This window comes from Terrapene carolina, unplaced genomic scaffold (genome assembly GCF_002925995.2).
Source record: "Terrapene carolina triunguis isolate 2854851 unplaced genomic scaffold, T_m_triunguis-2.0 Scaffold473, whole genome shotgun sequence".
Classification (NCBI taxonomy): Eukaryota; Metazoa; Chordata; order Testudines; family Emydidae; genus Terrapene; species Terrapene triunguis.
The window spans coordinates 66,515-82,206 of NW_020664824.1; the positions used below are offsets into that span (position 1 = coordinate 66,515).

The window sequence follows — 15,692 nt, forward strand, 5'->3', positions numbered from 1 at the left end:
TGTATGAAATCTTACAAGTTCTTCTCCAGTCAAATCTGTGGAATTCATTTCTTGCTACTGCATTATCTGGTTGGTTAGCGGCAATCTCAGGAGGAGCTTATTCAACTAGGGAAAAGGCCCTGCCTTTCTCTTGGTTGAGTGCCCCCTCTTCTACTGAAAAGGAAGGAAGTGACTGTGGCAGGAATCAATGTCTAAATGGGTTTGAAGTGAGATGCTCTGAAATTTCCAATCCGATCAATAAGGGTGTTTGCCTGTGTTGAGTGTAGCATGGAGCTTGCTGCTAATTCTTAAAGCAGCATGTTGGTCTGAAAAGGTGATTTTCAAAGGATAAAAAAATTGGGCATGTGCTTTCTGTCCACGCACCCCCTCTTTATAAGAACGTAAGAACGGCCATACTGGGTCCATCTAGCGCAGTATCCTGTCTACCGACACTGGCCAGTGCCAGGTGCCCCAGAGGGCATGAACAGAACAGGTAATCATCAAGTGATCTATCCCCTGTCGCTCATTCCCAGCTTCTGGCAAACAGAGGCTAGGGACACCATCCCTGCCCATCCTGGCTAATAGCCACTGATGGACCTATCCTCCATGAATTTATCTAGTTCTTTTTTGAACTCTGTTATAGTCTTGGCCTTCACAACATCCTCTGGCAAGGAGTTTCACAGGTTGACTGTGCATTGTGTGAAGAAATACTTCCTTTTGTTTGTTTTAAACCTGCTGTCTATTAATTTCATTGGGTTGACCCCTAGTTCTTGTGTTATGAGAAGTTGTAAATAACACTTTCTTATTTACTTTCTCCACAGCAGTCGTGATTTTATAGACCGCTATCATGGTCCCCCTTAGTGGTCTCTTTTCCAAGCTGCAAAGTCCCTGTCTTATTAATCTTTCCTCATATGGAAGCCGTTCCATACCGCTAATCATTTTTGTTGCTCTTTTCTGAACCTTTTCCAATTCCAATGTATCTTTTTTGAGATGGGGCAACCACATCTGCATGCAGTATTCAAGATGTGGGCGTACCATGGATTTATACAGAGGCAATATGATATTTTCTGTCCTATTATCTACCCCTTTCTTAATGATTCCCAACATTCTGTTTGCTTTTTTTTGACTGCCGCTGAGTGGATGTTTTTCAGAGAACTATCCGCAATGACTCCAATATCTTTCTTGAGTGGTAACATCCAATTTAGACCCCATCGTTTTATATGTATAGTTGGGATTATGTTTTCCAATGTGCATTACTTTGCATTTATCAACATTGAATTTCATCTGCCATTTTGTTTCCCAGTTTATGATGTGGAAAGCAGGGCTAGAAGGCTTTTGTGTGATTTTTTTAAGAGACTCTACTTTTTTCCCCCATTAAAAGGTCAGGTCTCTTCTACCCTGGAAGAGTCTATGGTGGTCAGAGAACTAATAAAACATAGATAGTGACTGGGATTGGCTGTTTAATCAGATGGCTTAAAACTCTTGTTTTTGTTAATACCTGCTTTACTCCAATGCCTAATGAATGCTTTGGAGAAAGGGTATCTGTTCAAGATTAAACACTCTCACCCTTTCAATTAAGGTTTTGGGAGCTCACAGTAAATATCTGAGATACTCACAAATTCCTCCAGCAAACTCAGACTTGACATTCATGATCTTGCTAACATAAAAGGAAGTAAAAACACTTGTTTTAACATCAACTATTCAGGTAATCTTTATACATAATAAAATAGTTTTAGGGAAAGAGAATTTAAAAACCTTTGCAGGTCACCTTTTAAACTACCTTGAGTACCATAACTTCCTGCTCCCTTGTCCCACTTGAATGCATCCAGAACAATGCAGGCGTAATATACCTTGTCCTCATTCCAGCCACATCTGGCCTTTCTTCATATTCCTTCACTGGCTTTCATCTGCTTGATGCTTTGGTGGTGTCCAGCTTGGCTGTTCCCTTCACTCTTGCTAAGTTGGATAATTGTCTTGTTCATGTCCTCCTCATGCACTTATCTCCACATCTTCCCTCTGTCCTTGTGTTTGGAATGCCCCTCCTGAGAACATGCTTTTATCCAGGAGGCCCACAAGTCCTAGTCCTTCCTTCAGAGGCACGCTTACTAATGAAACCGCAAAGCAAAAATCTCTTCAGCCCTTCTCCCAACATATCACTGGAGCTGATGTGACAAGTGCTCTAGAATTCCATTAATTCATCTTGATTTTAGCTTCCGTTCTCTACCCTTTCCAGCAGGGATTGTCCTCCTGTCTGTATAGCTAACAGAAATGGTTTGTAACAGGCTGACCTACACAATTGATGTCCATGCTCCTATTGAGAGTTGGGGCACCCTTTGTTTATGGATTTCTGTGTATCAGAGAGGGGAGTTCCAGCTGAAAGCTCTTTTGTAAAATGAAAGCTCAACTTGTAAGAGAACTTATGTCTCTCATGAGGTGGTCACATGAGCTGTGAGGTCTCCAATCTGGAGAAATTAAAGTCATTTCATGTCATCAATTCTATTTAACAGATTTTAGCCAAGAAAACTCTTGAAGGCTCTGGCCCTGACAGCCTGGCCCGGGGTGGGCAAACTTTTTGGCCTTAGGGCCACATCAGGGAATAGAAATTGTATGGTGGGCCATGAATGCTCACAGAATTGGGGTGGGGGTGAGGGCTCTGGTTGGGGGTGCGGGCTCTGGGGTGGGGCAGGGGATGAGGAGTTTGGGGTGCAGGAGGGTGCTCCAGGCTGGGATCGAGGGATTTGGTGAGCGGGAGGGGGATCAGGTCTGGGGCAGGGGGTTGGGGCGTGGGTTGAGGCTCAGGAATGCAGACTCCGAGTGGCGCTTACCTCAAGCGGCTCCCGGAAGCAGTGGCATGTCCCTTCTCCGGTTCCTACGCATGGCATGGCCCCCGACCCTCGAAGCGGGATCATGCGGCTGCTTCTGGGAGCCTCGTGTTGCAGCCCCCGACCTGGCTGGAACCCCGGAGCGGGGCAAGCCCCAGACCCCACTCCCCAGTAGGAGCTCGTGCGCTGACTTAAAACGGCTCGCGGGCCGTAGTTTGCCCACCCCTGGCCTGGCTCATTGGCCCGATGAATGACTATGAATTGGGTTTAGGAATCTGTCTGTTTCATCAGATCAGGGCCCTGGTATAATGTTTACAAATCAAGCATGGTGGTTAATACTGTCTGTACAGCTTCATGATCTGGAAGAAAACTCCGGTCGCTAGGCCAAGCTGGAGCCTAACCTGGGGTTTGCTGTTTCTGTAACAGAATGTCACGTCACTAGAATAACACATGGCAGTATAAATATCGTGTCGTTTGCATAAGGAGCCCCCGAAACTCAGGCTCGCCATTGGCTGAGCTGCAAGTATATTTCTTTACACTAGAAGATGGATGCAACTTCCTGTGGACTTGTCTGTTAAGTAATATTTGCTTCTTCAGTCAAATAGAATAATACCTTGCAGGTTACTAGAGCTACTGGAATACGGATGAGGCTGAGGCATTTTCTGTTTATGATCCGTTCCCTTTCTTCCCACGGCAGTTTCTTTCTTGTTTACGAACGTTTTTCTTCAGAACCCCTGTATGCTCAGGGTTACCTGAAGTGGTGTGTAAGCATTTATATTATGGAGTCTTTCTGATAGCAGTTAACTGTGTAAAGCTTTAGACTCTTTTTTGTCCTGAACACAGTATGAGTGCCTGGAGAGGCCACTGAAATGTGACAGCAACATTATCGTCTAGGCAGGTGGTATTAATAGAGATGGAACTCTGCTTTTCAGTGAGTGACATCTCGCCCAACAGTAGAACGGAGGGGGCCCACAGCCCCTGGAAAAGTAAATTGAAAATGGAGGCATGTGCTTCACAGTTACATTAACACGTGTGTATTTCTAGTAAGATTCTGAGTGTGTAAAACACTTCATTTATGGAATTGCTTACACCCATGGCCTTATTCTCTGCACCAGAAGTGAATCTTGGAATGCATTTTGTTGTACCTAGGCAGATAGATATAGGTTTGAGATGATGACAACTTAAAAATGCAGTAGTGCACATTAGACTTTAACAAGCGTGGATGGGTAATTAGGAGGATACTGAATGTCTTGAAAACATAATGAGAGTTTAATGTCTGTATTTTCTGATTAACTGCTTAGTGCCTGATTTGGAGCTCTAGTAAAGCTGTGAATGGGTGCTCCTGGCCCAGAGGTGGTCTCCTAAATCCACACAGATAGGCTGCTAGTTATCAAATATCAGACATGGACCAGCCATGTCTCTTTGAGGAGAGGTAGGAAAGCATGATGCTGTGGAAGAGGAGGGTTCACAAACCCAACAGCCCTGGTTATAGGGCCCTCTAATGCTAGAGACTAGGGGCAGGGAGATAAAATCGTCTCTTCTGAGACCGTGATCCTGTGCTTCCCGCACTGGAAGATGATCTGTGACCGTCTGTCACAGTGTCAGATGTATATGGTGACTTGCTAAAGGGCTGCTGCTTCATATTGGTCTTTCCCAAAGCCACTGAATGGACCTTCCAAAAATACATACTGTATATGTGCTTAGGGTGTGTATTAAAAACTAATAGGAGCAGTAATTAATATTTCAGAGGCTTTGCTGGTGTGCGTGATTTTAATGCTTGTGACAGCCCCAAGGTGTGAGGGCATATATTATGTTTGCTTCTGAAAATAACGAATTGTAGAAATGACTCTTATGATGACTGGCCTGCTTTGCTCAAAACCTTTTCCTCCACCTCATCTGACTCCAGGCAAAATCCTAAAATGGAAGACACATGCTGTCCTCACGTAGGTCACATCAAACGTGGTGGTTGTTTTCAGCTGAACTGAGAGTGAGATTTCAGTCTCCTAAATAGTGAGAGAAATACAGTTGATAGTAACTTCATATGTTCACTTGCTGACATTTTTATTTTCCTGCTGTTCCTCTAGGCGTCAAGTGCCGGAACCAGGATGAGTGTGGAAGCTAGTGGCAAGCCCTTGAAAGTGGGCTCCCGAGTGGAAGTCATCGGAAAGGGACACCGTGGGACAGTGGCATATGTTGGAGCCACGTTGTTCGCCACAGGAAAGTGGGTTGGAGTCATCTTGGATGACGCGAAGGGCAAGAACGATGGCATTGTGCAGGGCAGGAAGTATTTCACCTGTGAAGAGAATCATGGCATCTTTGTGCGACAGTCACAGGTATGTTTTTCCTCCCGGCAGCGTGGTCTGGTCTGTGCTTGCCAGGCTGCTGCTACTGAGTCGTCAGCCTAATGAGGGGGACTTGAAACTAGGTTCAAAGGGGATAGGTGACAAAAGCCCACAGGTAAGTCGAGAATAGATAAAGGTGACCTTAACAGAGGGCTAGATGTTGTGGGGGACATGGAAAATTGCAATAGGGTCAAAGGAGAAATAAGAGGGAATCCATGGGGGAATTGGTTCAAATTCAAGGAGTATGGGGAGTAAACAGGAAGAACTAGAAGTATTAGTCCACAAACTAACGTATGACTTACCCCACCCAGTCAGTCCTTGATGGCAGTTAAGTCTTATGACCGAAATATTGGTATAGAGGGGTACAGCTTGTTCAGGCAGGACAGGCAGGGTAAAAAGGGAGCAGGTGTTTATACACCAAGAATATATACACTTGTTCTGAGATCCAGACGGACATGGCAGGCAGACCAGTTGAGAGTCTGTGGGTAAAGATAAAGGGGGTAAAAAATAGGGGTGATGTCATGGTAGGGGTCTACTATCGACCACCAAGTCAGGAAAAGAAGATGAATGAGGCATTCCTAGAACAAATAACAGAAATATCCAAAAGACAAGACCTGATAGGAATGAGGGATTTTAACTGCCCAATCATCTGTTGGAAAAGTATTATGGCAAAACACAACATATCCAGTAAGTTCTTGAAATGTATCAGGGACAACTTTTTGTTCCAGACAGTGGAGGATATAACCAAGAGGACAGCCATTTTAGACTTGGTTCTTACCCACAGGGAGGAATTGATCGCGAATCTCCAGCTGGAAGGCAATTTTGGGTGAAAGTGATCCTAAAATGATAGATTTCGTGTTTCATAGGAAAGGAAGAAGTGGAAGCAGCAGAATAAGGACAGTGGACATCAGAAAAGCAGATTTTAACAAACCCAGAGAACTGGTAGTTAAGGTCTTATGGGGAAAAAAGTCTAAGGGAAAAAGGAGTTCAGGAGACCTGGCAGTTTCTCAAGAAGACGTTATTAAAGACACAACTGCAATCTATTCTGATGTGAAGGAAAGATAGGAAGAATAGTAAGAGGCCAATGTGGTTCCATCAGGAGCTCTTTAATGACCTGAAAATCAAAAAAGAATACTACTAAAAGTGGAAACATGGGCTGATTGTTGATAGCAAGAATAGCACAAGCATGTAACACACAAAATGAGATACACCTAGCAAGGGACAAAAAATGCAATAAGAAGACGATCTTTAAATACAATAGAAGTAAGAGACAGACAAAAGAAAGTGTATGTCCTCTACTTAGCAGGGAAGATGAGCCAATAACTGATGACATCAAGAAAGTGGAAGGGTTTAATGCCCATTTTGTTTCAGTCTTCACTAAAAAGCTTAATGGTGACCAGATATTTAACACAAATAATATTAACAACCACGGAGAAGGAATGCAAACCAAAGAAAGAAAAGAACAGGTTAAAGAATATTTAGATAAGTTAGATGTTTTCAAGTTGGGAAGGCCTGATGAAATTGATCCTAGAGTACTAGCTGAAGCGATCTCAGAACCACTAGCAGTTCTCTTTGGGAACTCCTGGAGGACAGGTGGGGCCCCAGAAAACTGGAGAAGGGCAGACATAGTACCTGCCTTTAAAAGGGAGAACAAAGGACCTGAGCAATTATAGACCAGTCACCCTAACTTTGATACCTGGAAAGATACTGGAACAAATGATTAAACAATCTATTTGTAAGCACCTAGAGGATAATAGGGAGATAAGGAATAGCCAGCATGGATTTGTCAAGAACAGATCCTGCCAAACCAACCTAATTTCCTTCTTTGACAGAGTTACTGGCCTAGTAGATTGGGGTGAGCGAAGCAATAGGTGGTGATATATCTTGATTTTAGTGAGGCTTTTGACACATTCTCATAAGCAAACTAGGGAAATGTGGTCTAGATGGAATTGACTCTAAGGTGGATGTCACATTCTGGGGTGTGATATAGACTTGCCCTGTAACTCTGCCTTAAAGTGCTTTGCTGCTATAGCTCCCTTGTTTGGCTGCTCCCTGCCAGCGTACAAGCGTGCACTGTGCACTGAGTATCTGTGTGATAAACCACCCTCGGCCAGCAGCTCCGACTGGAGCAGCCTGCTTGTTGCACCAGAGCCACATTCTGGCTTCTAGCAGCTTTGGTTACACCTGGAAGATGCCCCAGTGCCCCCTGTCATTTCTCCCAAACCGTGTGCTCTGCAACGTCCAGCCCTTTCCTGGGCCATTCAAAGCAATAAGGTTCATGTGCTCCTCTGAAGAGACAAAGTGCCCAGCTTTTCGCTTCAACCGGAGTCAGGCTATCACCTCAATTCAAAGACAGCACTGGGTTGTTTAGAATAAATTAAAACAAGTTTATTAACAAAAGGAGAGAGAATTGTGAGCGAGTTCAAGTATAAAGGGCAGTGAGAAATGGCTACAAGCAAATAAAAGTGAAAAACTCTTTCTAGAGACTAAGACTTAACAATACTACAGTTTTGGTTCAAGGTCAGATTCTCACCACACTACCTTTCAGCAAGATGGCTGACCACCCCCTTGGCCAGGATGCCCCCTAAAGTCCAAAGTGCTCCATTCCATTGTTGTCTTAGGTGAAAGATAATTTGGGGGTGTCTGCCCCTTGTATAGTCCAGTGAACCTTTGAAATAGATTCTTCTGATGGTTACCCCGCAAAGTAAAGTTCATTCAAGCCGTGAGAAAGATGACATGGAGTCTGTGGTGAGGGAAGTTTCATGCTGCTTTCTTCCACTGCTGGTGTTTGCTAAAATGCAGATTGATCTGTTCCGCCAATCTCCTGGCACTGCTGTGATGCTGAGTAGTTATCTTCTTCCCTTGTTAGCTTGATGGTTCTGTTTACCTTCTATGTAAATGCATTCCCATCATTTCTTAATGTACTTTGGAAGTACCTTCAAGGTGGCAGAACCATATTCCTTTGTCTAGGGAGGGGTAACTTGAGCCCTGCCTGGCAGACACACTTTAAGAACATAATTCCCAACATGTTTGTAATTTTGCATTTGTCCTCCATACATATACCCCACAATAATGTTAATGATCAGTATGTTATTAGCTTTCTATTGATATCCTACTTGAGGCCTTTTAGATGCAGGTTATGATATTCATGCGGTGGGGTACACTGAACTGGTTAGGCCATCTAGAACTCTCGGCAGTGAGCCCTTTGCCCTCTTGCATTGGGAGGCTGCTAGGGTCACAGAAAGACCATACTCAGAGTAGTTATCAATGTTTCACTGTCAAATGGGGAGATCTCATCTAGTGGGGTCTCGCAGGGATCAGGCCTGGGTCTGGTACTATTCAATGTTTTCATTAATGATTTGGATAATAGAGTGGAGAGTGTGCTTATAAAATTTGCAGCTGAGACCAAGCTGAGAGGTGTTGTGAGCTCTTTGTAGGAGAGGATTAGAGTTCAAAACAACCTTGTCAAAATGGAGTATTGGTCTGAAATCAACAAGATGAAATCAATAAAGATAGTGCAAAATACTGCCCTTAGGAAGAAAAAATCAAATGCCCAGTTACAAAATGGGGAATAGCGTCTAGGTGATAGTACTGTTGGGAAGGGTCTCGGGGTTGTAGTGGATCACAAATTGAATATGAGTTAACAATGTCTTGCAGTTGTGAAAAAGGTTAAGATCATTCTGGGATGTATTAACAGCAGTATTGTACGTAAGACGGGGAGGTAATTATCCTGTTCTATTCAGCACTGGTGAGGCCTCAACTGGAGTACTGTGTCCAATATTGAGCGCCACGCTTAAGGAAAGATATGGATAAATTGGAGAGAGTCCAGAGGAGAGCAACAACAATAAGAAAAGGCTTAGAAAACCTGACCTATAAGGAAAGGTTAAAAAATCTAGGCATGTTTGGTCTTGAGAAAAGAAGACTAAAGGGGACTTGCTAACAGTCTTCTAATATGTTAAGGGCTGTTATAAAGAGGATGGTGATCAGCTGTTCTCTATGTCCACTGAAGGCAGGACCAGAAGTAATGGGCTTAAGCTGCAGCAAGGGAGATTTTAAGTTAAATTTAGAAAAAACGTTCTAACTCTAAGGGTAGCTCTGGAACAGGCTTCCAAAGGAGTTTGTGGAATCCCGGTCATTGGAGATTTTTAAGAACAGGTTGGACAAACACTTGTCAGGGATGGTCTAAGTTCACTTGGTCCTGACTCAGGGCAGTGGGCTGGATTTGATGGTTTCTCGAGGTCCCTTCCACCCTATGTGTCTATGGTTCTGTGTATGCAGCACCCCGATCAAAAAGGGGTCTTGGTTAAATGTGAAACATGGAGACATTCCACACCCACTCACGGGAGTGAATAAGATAGTTCCCATTTCCTTCACTCCAGGGAGAGTGGCAGTGCCAGGACTCCTGTCCCTCAAACACTTATGGAGTGAGGCTGGGCAGCTCAAAATGTGGAGTCCTCTTCAGAAAGGGGGGCCTAGTTAGCGGTACCATTCGATGCGTTTTTATTCTGTCAGCAGTCTTTCATCTGTGGATTACTGGAGGGGTGTCTCAGCAAGTTAAGGTTATGGGATCCTGAAATGATGCTGAACTGCACAAAGAGTTCTGTGTTTTTCATGAAGCAGAGAATGGTGTTACAACCACCAAAACCACAGTGCGGGGAGCTGCATTTCTCACACTCCCAGGAGCGTCGGTATGTCTACACTGCAATAAAGGACTGTGGTTCCGAGTTGCCGAGCCCAGGTCAGTTGGCTCAGGCTGCAGGGGCTGAAGATAGCAGTGTAGATGTTTGAGCTGGAGCCTGGGCTCTGAAACTCGACGAGGGGGTGGGTCTCGGAGCCCGGGATGTAGCTAGAGGTCAAATGTCTACACTGCTATTTTTAGCTCTGCAGCCCGAGCCCCGTGAGCCTGAGTCAATTGACCTGGGCTCTGAAACTTGGTGCCACAGGTTTTTCTTTGCCGTGTGGGCATACCCTAAATGACTTTAGCAAGGAAAACTTGGGAGTGGAGGCTGGGCAGGTACCTTCAAGTGAAGCAGGAAATTACATCATTTTAAACTGAATGAGGAATTAACTCTGTGACGGGTTCCCCCGGGGTGCTACCTGGAACTGGGGTACCACTGAGCCCGCCTGACCCACCAGCCTGGGCTCCCTTTACACTGTACTGTTGTGACAGGCCTGCAAGCCCCCTCCAGCACACATACAGGTAGGGACACACCCAGCTTCACACAGATGCTGAGATCAGCTCTGCATGGGCAGGCTCAGCTAAGGCACCTCCCAGTTGCTAAGGCACGCCTCCCGCCCCCCTCTGGAGTGTAAACCCCAAATGATACCGTCTTGTGCTGCACAGAGAACGGTACAGCATAAGCTCGTGAAATTCGCCCTCTCCCTCAATGTGGAGGAAGATATGCAACAGCTTTCCGCCCTCAGTTATGATTTCCACACACTGGTTTTAGACAAAACAAAAACAAGTTTCTTAACTACAAAACATAGACTTTATGTGATTATAAGGGATAGCAAACAGATCAAAGCAGATTACCTAGCAAATAAACAAAAATGCAATCTAAGCTTAATATACTAAAGAGATTGGATATGACTAGCAAATTCTCACCCTAAATGTTGTTTTAGGCAGTTTGCAGAGTTTCTTGAGAGCAAGCTGCACTTGCTTGCAGCTTAAAACTCCAGGTATTCCTGTCACAGGCTAGAAACCCCTCTAGCCTGAATTCAGCCCTTCTCCCCTAGTCCAGCCTTTGTTCCTCAGGAGTTTCCAGCAGTTTCTTTGGCGGGGAGTCAGTGAAGAACCTAGATGATGTCACTCCCCTTCCTTAAATAGCTTTTGTATACGGCGGGAACCCTTTGTCTCCAATTTTACTTCCCAAACCTTTCCGTGGAAAGACACTGGTATTCCAAGATGGAGTCCAGTACTGGGTGACTTGGTCACATGTCCCTGTAGGGACACAGCAGCCATGACTTGGAGTCTGTTTGTGGTGTCCTCAGGAAGGCTCCCCAGTGGGAGATTAGCATCTTCTAAGACCTATTGTTTTCCCTAATGGCCCTTCCCAGCCAGCCGTCTAGACTGATTGCGTTCTGCCTAGTGGGTGTTCACACATTTGTAACAGATGCCTAGACAATATTCCTAACTTCAGATACCAAAATGATACATGCATACAAATAGGATAGTCATATTCAGTGAATCATAACCTTTTCAATGACATAGTACATGACCTTATCTTGCATAAAATACATGATAGTTATGCCATAATCATATCACAATAATATCTCTATGAAGAACATGGGGCGTAGTGTCGCTCTAAACATGTATGGTTAGTAACTTGGATTGAAAGCTCTTTAACTTTTAATTTTAAATTAGTATTAGTGTTACCGTAGTGCCTGGGAGCCCAAGTCATGGACCGGGACCCTGTTGTACGAGGCGATGTGCAAACACAGTTTTAATCCGTTCACCTTTAATGGTCCCTTTGTGCAGTTTTCCAATGGAATGGCCAGCCCACTGCATCCAAGCAATGCAAAATCTTTAGTCCCACCGTGACAGAATGGTTGGGTTAGAGATGGCTAACCAATCCAACAGTTGTCTGACTCCTTGCCTCCAAGTCTCCTCCAGGGAAAAATTAACAGTAGTTATTCCTCACTTTAAATTTGTGGCCCTGTGGTAGCTAAGGGCAGTATGCTGAGTGAGAGCTCATTTCTGTCCTCCATCCCCAGCCATGTGAGTCTCAGCAGATGCCCCTGATTGGGCTGACCCATGTCCAAAATGTGATGGTATGTTTTTGATGGAATACATGGGAAGCCAAGCTGCAAGTAAATGGTCTGGAAGTAGGAGCCATCAGGTGGGTTCTGAAGTCCTTTCTGACAATGATTAAAAGGGTTGTTGGTCCAGTACTGACATACGGCATCACAGCAATGTTCAATATCATCAAGCAAGGAGGTGCTCACTCCCAGCCATTTTGCTGGCCCTCTGGACTGGTACCTGGTCTATCAGGTGTGTCCCTTAGCCCACTCATCTGGGAAAGAAAATGTGCTAGCTTACAAGAAAAGTTTCAGGCTACAGGACCAGGATGAGTGATTGCTTAAGCAGATGTTAGTAGAGATATTCAAGAAATGTGACACTCCATTGGTAGATCTTTTCACACCAACCAGCAATGCAAAGTGTGTTGAATCCGGAGCAGAAATGGATGCAGACTCAATCACCAGTGCATTCCTCTTAGACTGGAGCAAAGGGCTAAGTTATGCCAAGCTGTTGGTTAGAAGAGATGCAGACAGGCTCAGGTCAGACTGATGGCCCTGCCTTGCGCAGTCAGTATTGATACACTCTTCCTTGGGACGTTGCATGGGAGTCTCTGTATCATTTACTGGTGTCACCAGTTCTCTTTTCAGAGGGGGTAACCGTGTTAGTCTGAATCTGTAAAAAGCAACAGAGGGTCCTGTGGCACCTTTAAGACTAACAGAAGTATTGGGAGCATAAGCTTTCATGGGTAAGAACCTCACTTCTTCAGATGCAAGTAATGGAAATTTCCAGAGGCAGGTATATATGCTCCCAATACTTCTGTTAGTCTTAACGGTGCCACAGGACCCTCTGTTGCTTTTTACCAGTTCTCTTGTGTCAGAAAGCCTCTCGTCCTTCATCCGCTCTGCAGTTGTTCCATCTAATGATTTGGATCCCAGAGACCATGCCTGGCCTGTTTTGTGGGAGTTTGACAAATTCTGCTACGTTCCAGGAAAGCGTATCTTAAAATGTTCTTCCTGGAAGTGGAAGGGACTTATTCCGAGCAGCAGAGAGCTATCCGTGTCTGTGCTTTTGTCTCCATATCTTTCCTCTTGGATTATTTGTTGTACGCTCTTTCAGTCTCTCCTCCTCTTCGGGCAAGGTGCACCAGCTGTCCTTTTTAAAGGAGTTACTCTTCAGTACCTGCAGTGCATTGCTTCTGCCCGGGCACACCTGTGGGCTCTACGGGGAAGGGACACATCCCACTAGTGTGCAGAGGCTGGCGAGTAACCGCTCTTTCCCCAGATTTAAAACTTGGCTTTAAATCGTGAGGCAGGCTTGATTTTGCCTGGGAGCACCATTGCCTCTACGAGCGGAACTCTGAAGCAGCCGCAAGGACTTGGCTCCTTTTAGAGAGGCAAATCCAGCATGGCAGCTGTGAGCTGGGGAGGGTGGACTCCAAATCCATGAGAGTTTTAAAATGTCTGCTCCGTAGGAAAGGAGCATGCTGCTTAGTAACTTCTTGGCCTGTTCTTCGAGCCTTGCCCTGTAAGAGTGTTCACTTCCTTTTTATAATGCTCCTTTCTGTGGCGCACTGACTGGCGCCAGCCTGAGAGCTCAGAAAGAAACCAGAGGAGGGGAATCAATCTGTAATAACGAATAGAAACAGCTTTGGAGAGAGAGGTGCCCACTGCTGTTCAGTCCTTTCCTCAGCCAGCAGTTAGATGGTTAAGAACATTGATGGTTTTGTGTTTGTCTTGCTTTTGCGGGAGGTGGGGGGTTGGCACAAACTGGGGCTATCTGAGAGTCTGGGTGGCTGAACGTCTTGTTCCCTGTTTTCTGTAATGAAATTTTTTCTGATGCTGCTAGGGAGCACCGCTCGGTTGCTATAGCAATGTTGTCAGCTGGAACGGGAGTTTGCTGCAGGTTAGGTCTCTTGTCATGAGAAGAGAAGATGCAAGCACATTGTGGGGCTAGGAGTGTTGTTATGCTGTGTGTGCTGCTTTCTCTGTTACTTGTTCTGTGCACCGGTTAGAGTGCATAAGCAAGGGCTCACACCTATCACTAGGATTCCAGTTTTCAGTTTAAACCAAAAGCAACCACTAAAACACCAAAGTTAAGTTTTGAAGAATCAGTTTAAAAAAAATAAATCAGAAAATGACAAGGTTCTTTTAGAGGCGCTTGCAACAGAATTCATGTCCTGCTCATGTTCTCGGCTATAAATGAAACTAGTGCTTCACCCCCATGCTTCGTCTCTAGGTCACCCTCAAAAGCCACCGCCACATCGTTACTCTGTGGTTACGTGCAATGTGGGACCGTGGGATGTTAACACTAAACGAGGCTCTCCTGAGCAGTGTTCTAACTTTGTGATTTTTTTTTTTTTTTTTTTTTTTTTTGCTAATAAAACAGATTTTTAATCAAATTGATGTAACCACAGTCCTGTTAAACCCATAAAAACTATTTCTTGGAATATACAAGGCCCAAAGAAACTTTCCCCACTCTCCCCTCCAAAAAAACCAACCAACCAAACCCTACCCCATTGCAAATGAGTGCAAATAGAAACTGCATCCATAAAACACAGCAGTAGTCTTTTAACTTGTTTGTGGAGCATTAGCTTCAAAAACAGACTGTTCATAAAAACAAAGTCTCAGAGATCTTAAATATACCAGGCAGAATAAGTGTCTTGGAGCTGATAAATCCCTTTAGGAAAAATAAACTCTATGGTAACCTGTGAGAAAGTGCTAACCTCTTCCAGAGGCCTTGCCTGCACCTATAACGTAGGTCAATTTAGCTATGTAGCTCAGGGTATGAAATAGTCACACTCCGGAGAGACCTGGTTAAATCCGTCTAAGCTCCAGTGTAGACATCATTCGGCCAGTGGAAGAATTCTACCATTGACCAAGCTACGGCCTCTCAAGCGAGTGGGTTTACTGTAGGAATGGAAGCCCGTCGCTGTAGCAAGTGTCTACGCTCCAGCACCACGGCTGCAGCTGTGCCTCTGTGGTGCTGGTAGCGTAGATACATGCAGAGAGAGTGAGCCCGTGTGGGGCCTCAGCTCAAGGCTCTCTGCTGATCCCCAGCGCCGTGGCAAGCTGTTCTAAAGTCTCTCCTTTGGCTTGTGCACACGAACGATGCCTTTACTTGTCCAGAGGGAAGTAGGTATATTTAAAAAAAAAAAAAAGGGAGCTGGAGCAGTGGTGATGGCCCTGTGATAAAGCCGCACGCTGCAGCTTCCACCTGGATGGCAGGGGTTTGTCCCTCTGCACGGATGAGGTGACCAGGAATTTCTGGGCTCCCTGCTCTGTGAGTTTTCCAGGGACTGAGGTGAGACTGACTGGTCTGTAGTTCCCTGGATTCTCCTTCTTCCCTTTTTGAAAGATGAGCACTATATTTGCCTTTTTCCAATTGTCTGGGACCTCCCCTGATCGTCACAACTTTTAAAGGATCATGGCCAATGGCTCTGCAATCACATCAGCCAACTCCCTCAGAACTCTCGGATGCATTAGATCCGGCCCCATGGACTCGTGCATGTCCAGCTTTTCTAAATAGTCTTTAACCTGTTCTTTCACCACAGAGGGCTGGTCACCTCCTCCCCATACTGTGCTGCCCAGTGCAGCCGTCTGGGAGCTGACTTTGTCTGTGCAGACCGAGACAAAAAAAAGCATTGAGTACTTCAGCCTTTTCCACGTCATCTGTCAGTAGGTTGGCTCCCCCATTCGGCAAGGGGCCCACACTTTCCCTTACCACCTTCTTGTTGCTAACCTACCTGTAGAAACCCTTCTTGTTACCCTTTACATCCCTTGCTAGCTGCAACTCCAATTGTGTTTTGCCCTT

The 15,692-nt window shown here is 45.1% G+C and overlaps 1 protein-coding gene across 6 annotated transcripts in view; it reads left to right on the forward strand.

The window, feature by feature from the left end:
* Nucleotides 1–15,692, forward strand: part of DCTN1 (dynactin subunit 1) — a 117,431-nt gene that overhangs the window by 29,569 nt on the left and 72,170 nt on the right. For all 6 annotated transcript variants that reach the window (XM_026658600.1, XM_026658598.1, XM_026658599.1 and 3 more), the window contains exon 2: nucleotides 4,886–5,134. In XM_026658600.1, coding sequence (XP_026514385.1) covers nucleotides 4,907–5,134 — 228 coding nt within the window. In that variant the 5' untranslated portion in view covers nucleotides 4,886–4,906. The remainder of the gene's footprint in view (nucleotides 1–4,885; nucleotides 5,135–15,692) is intronic.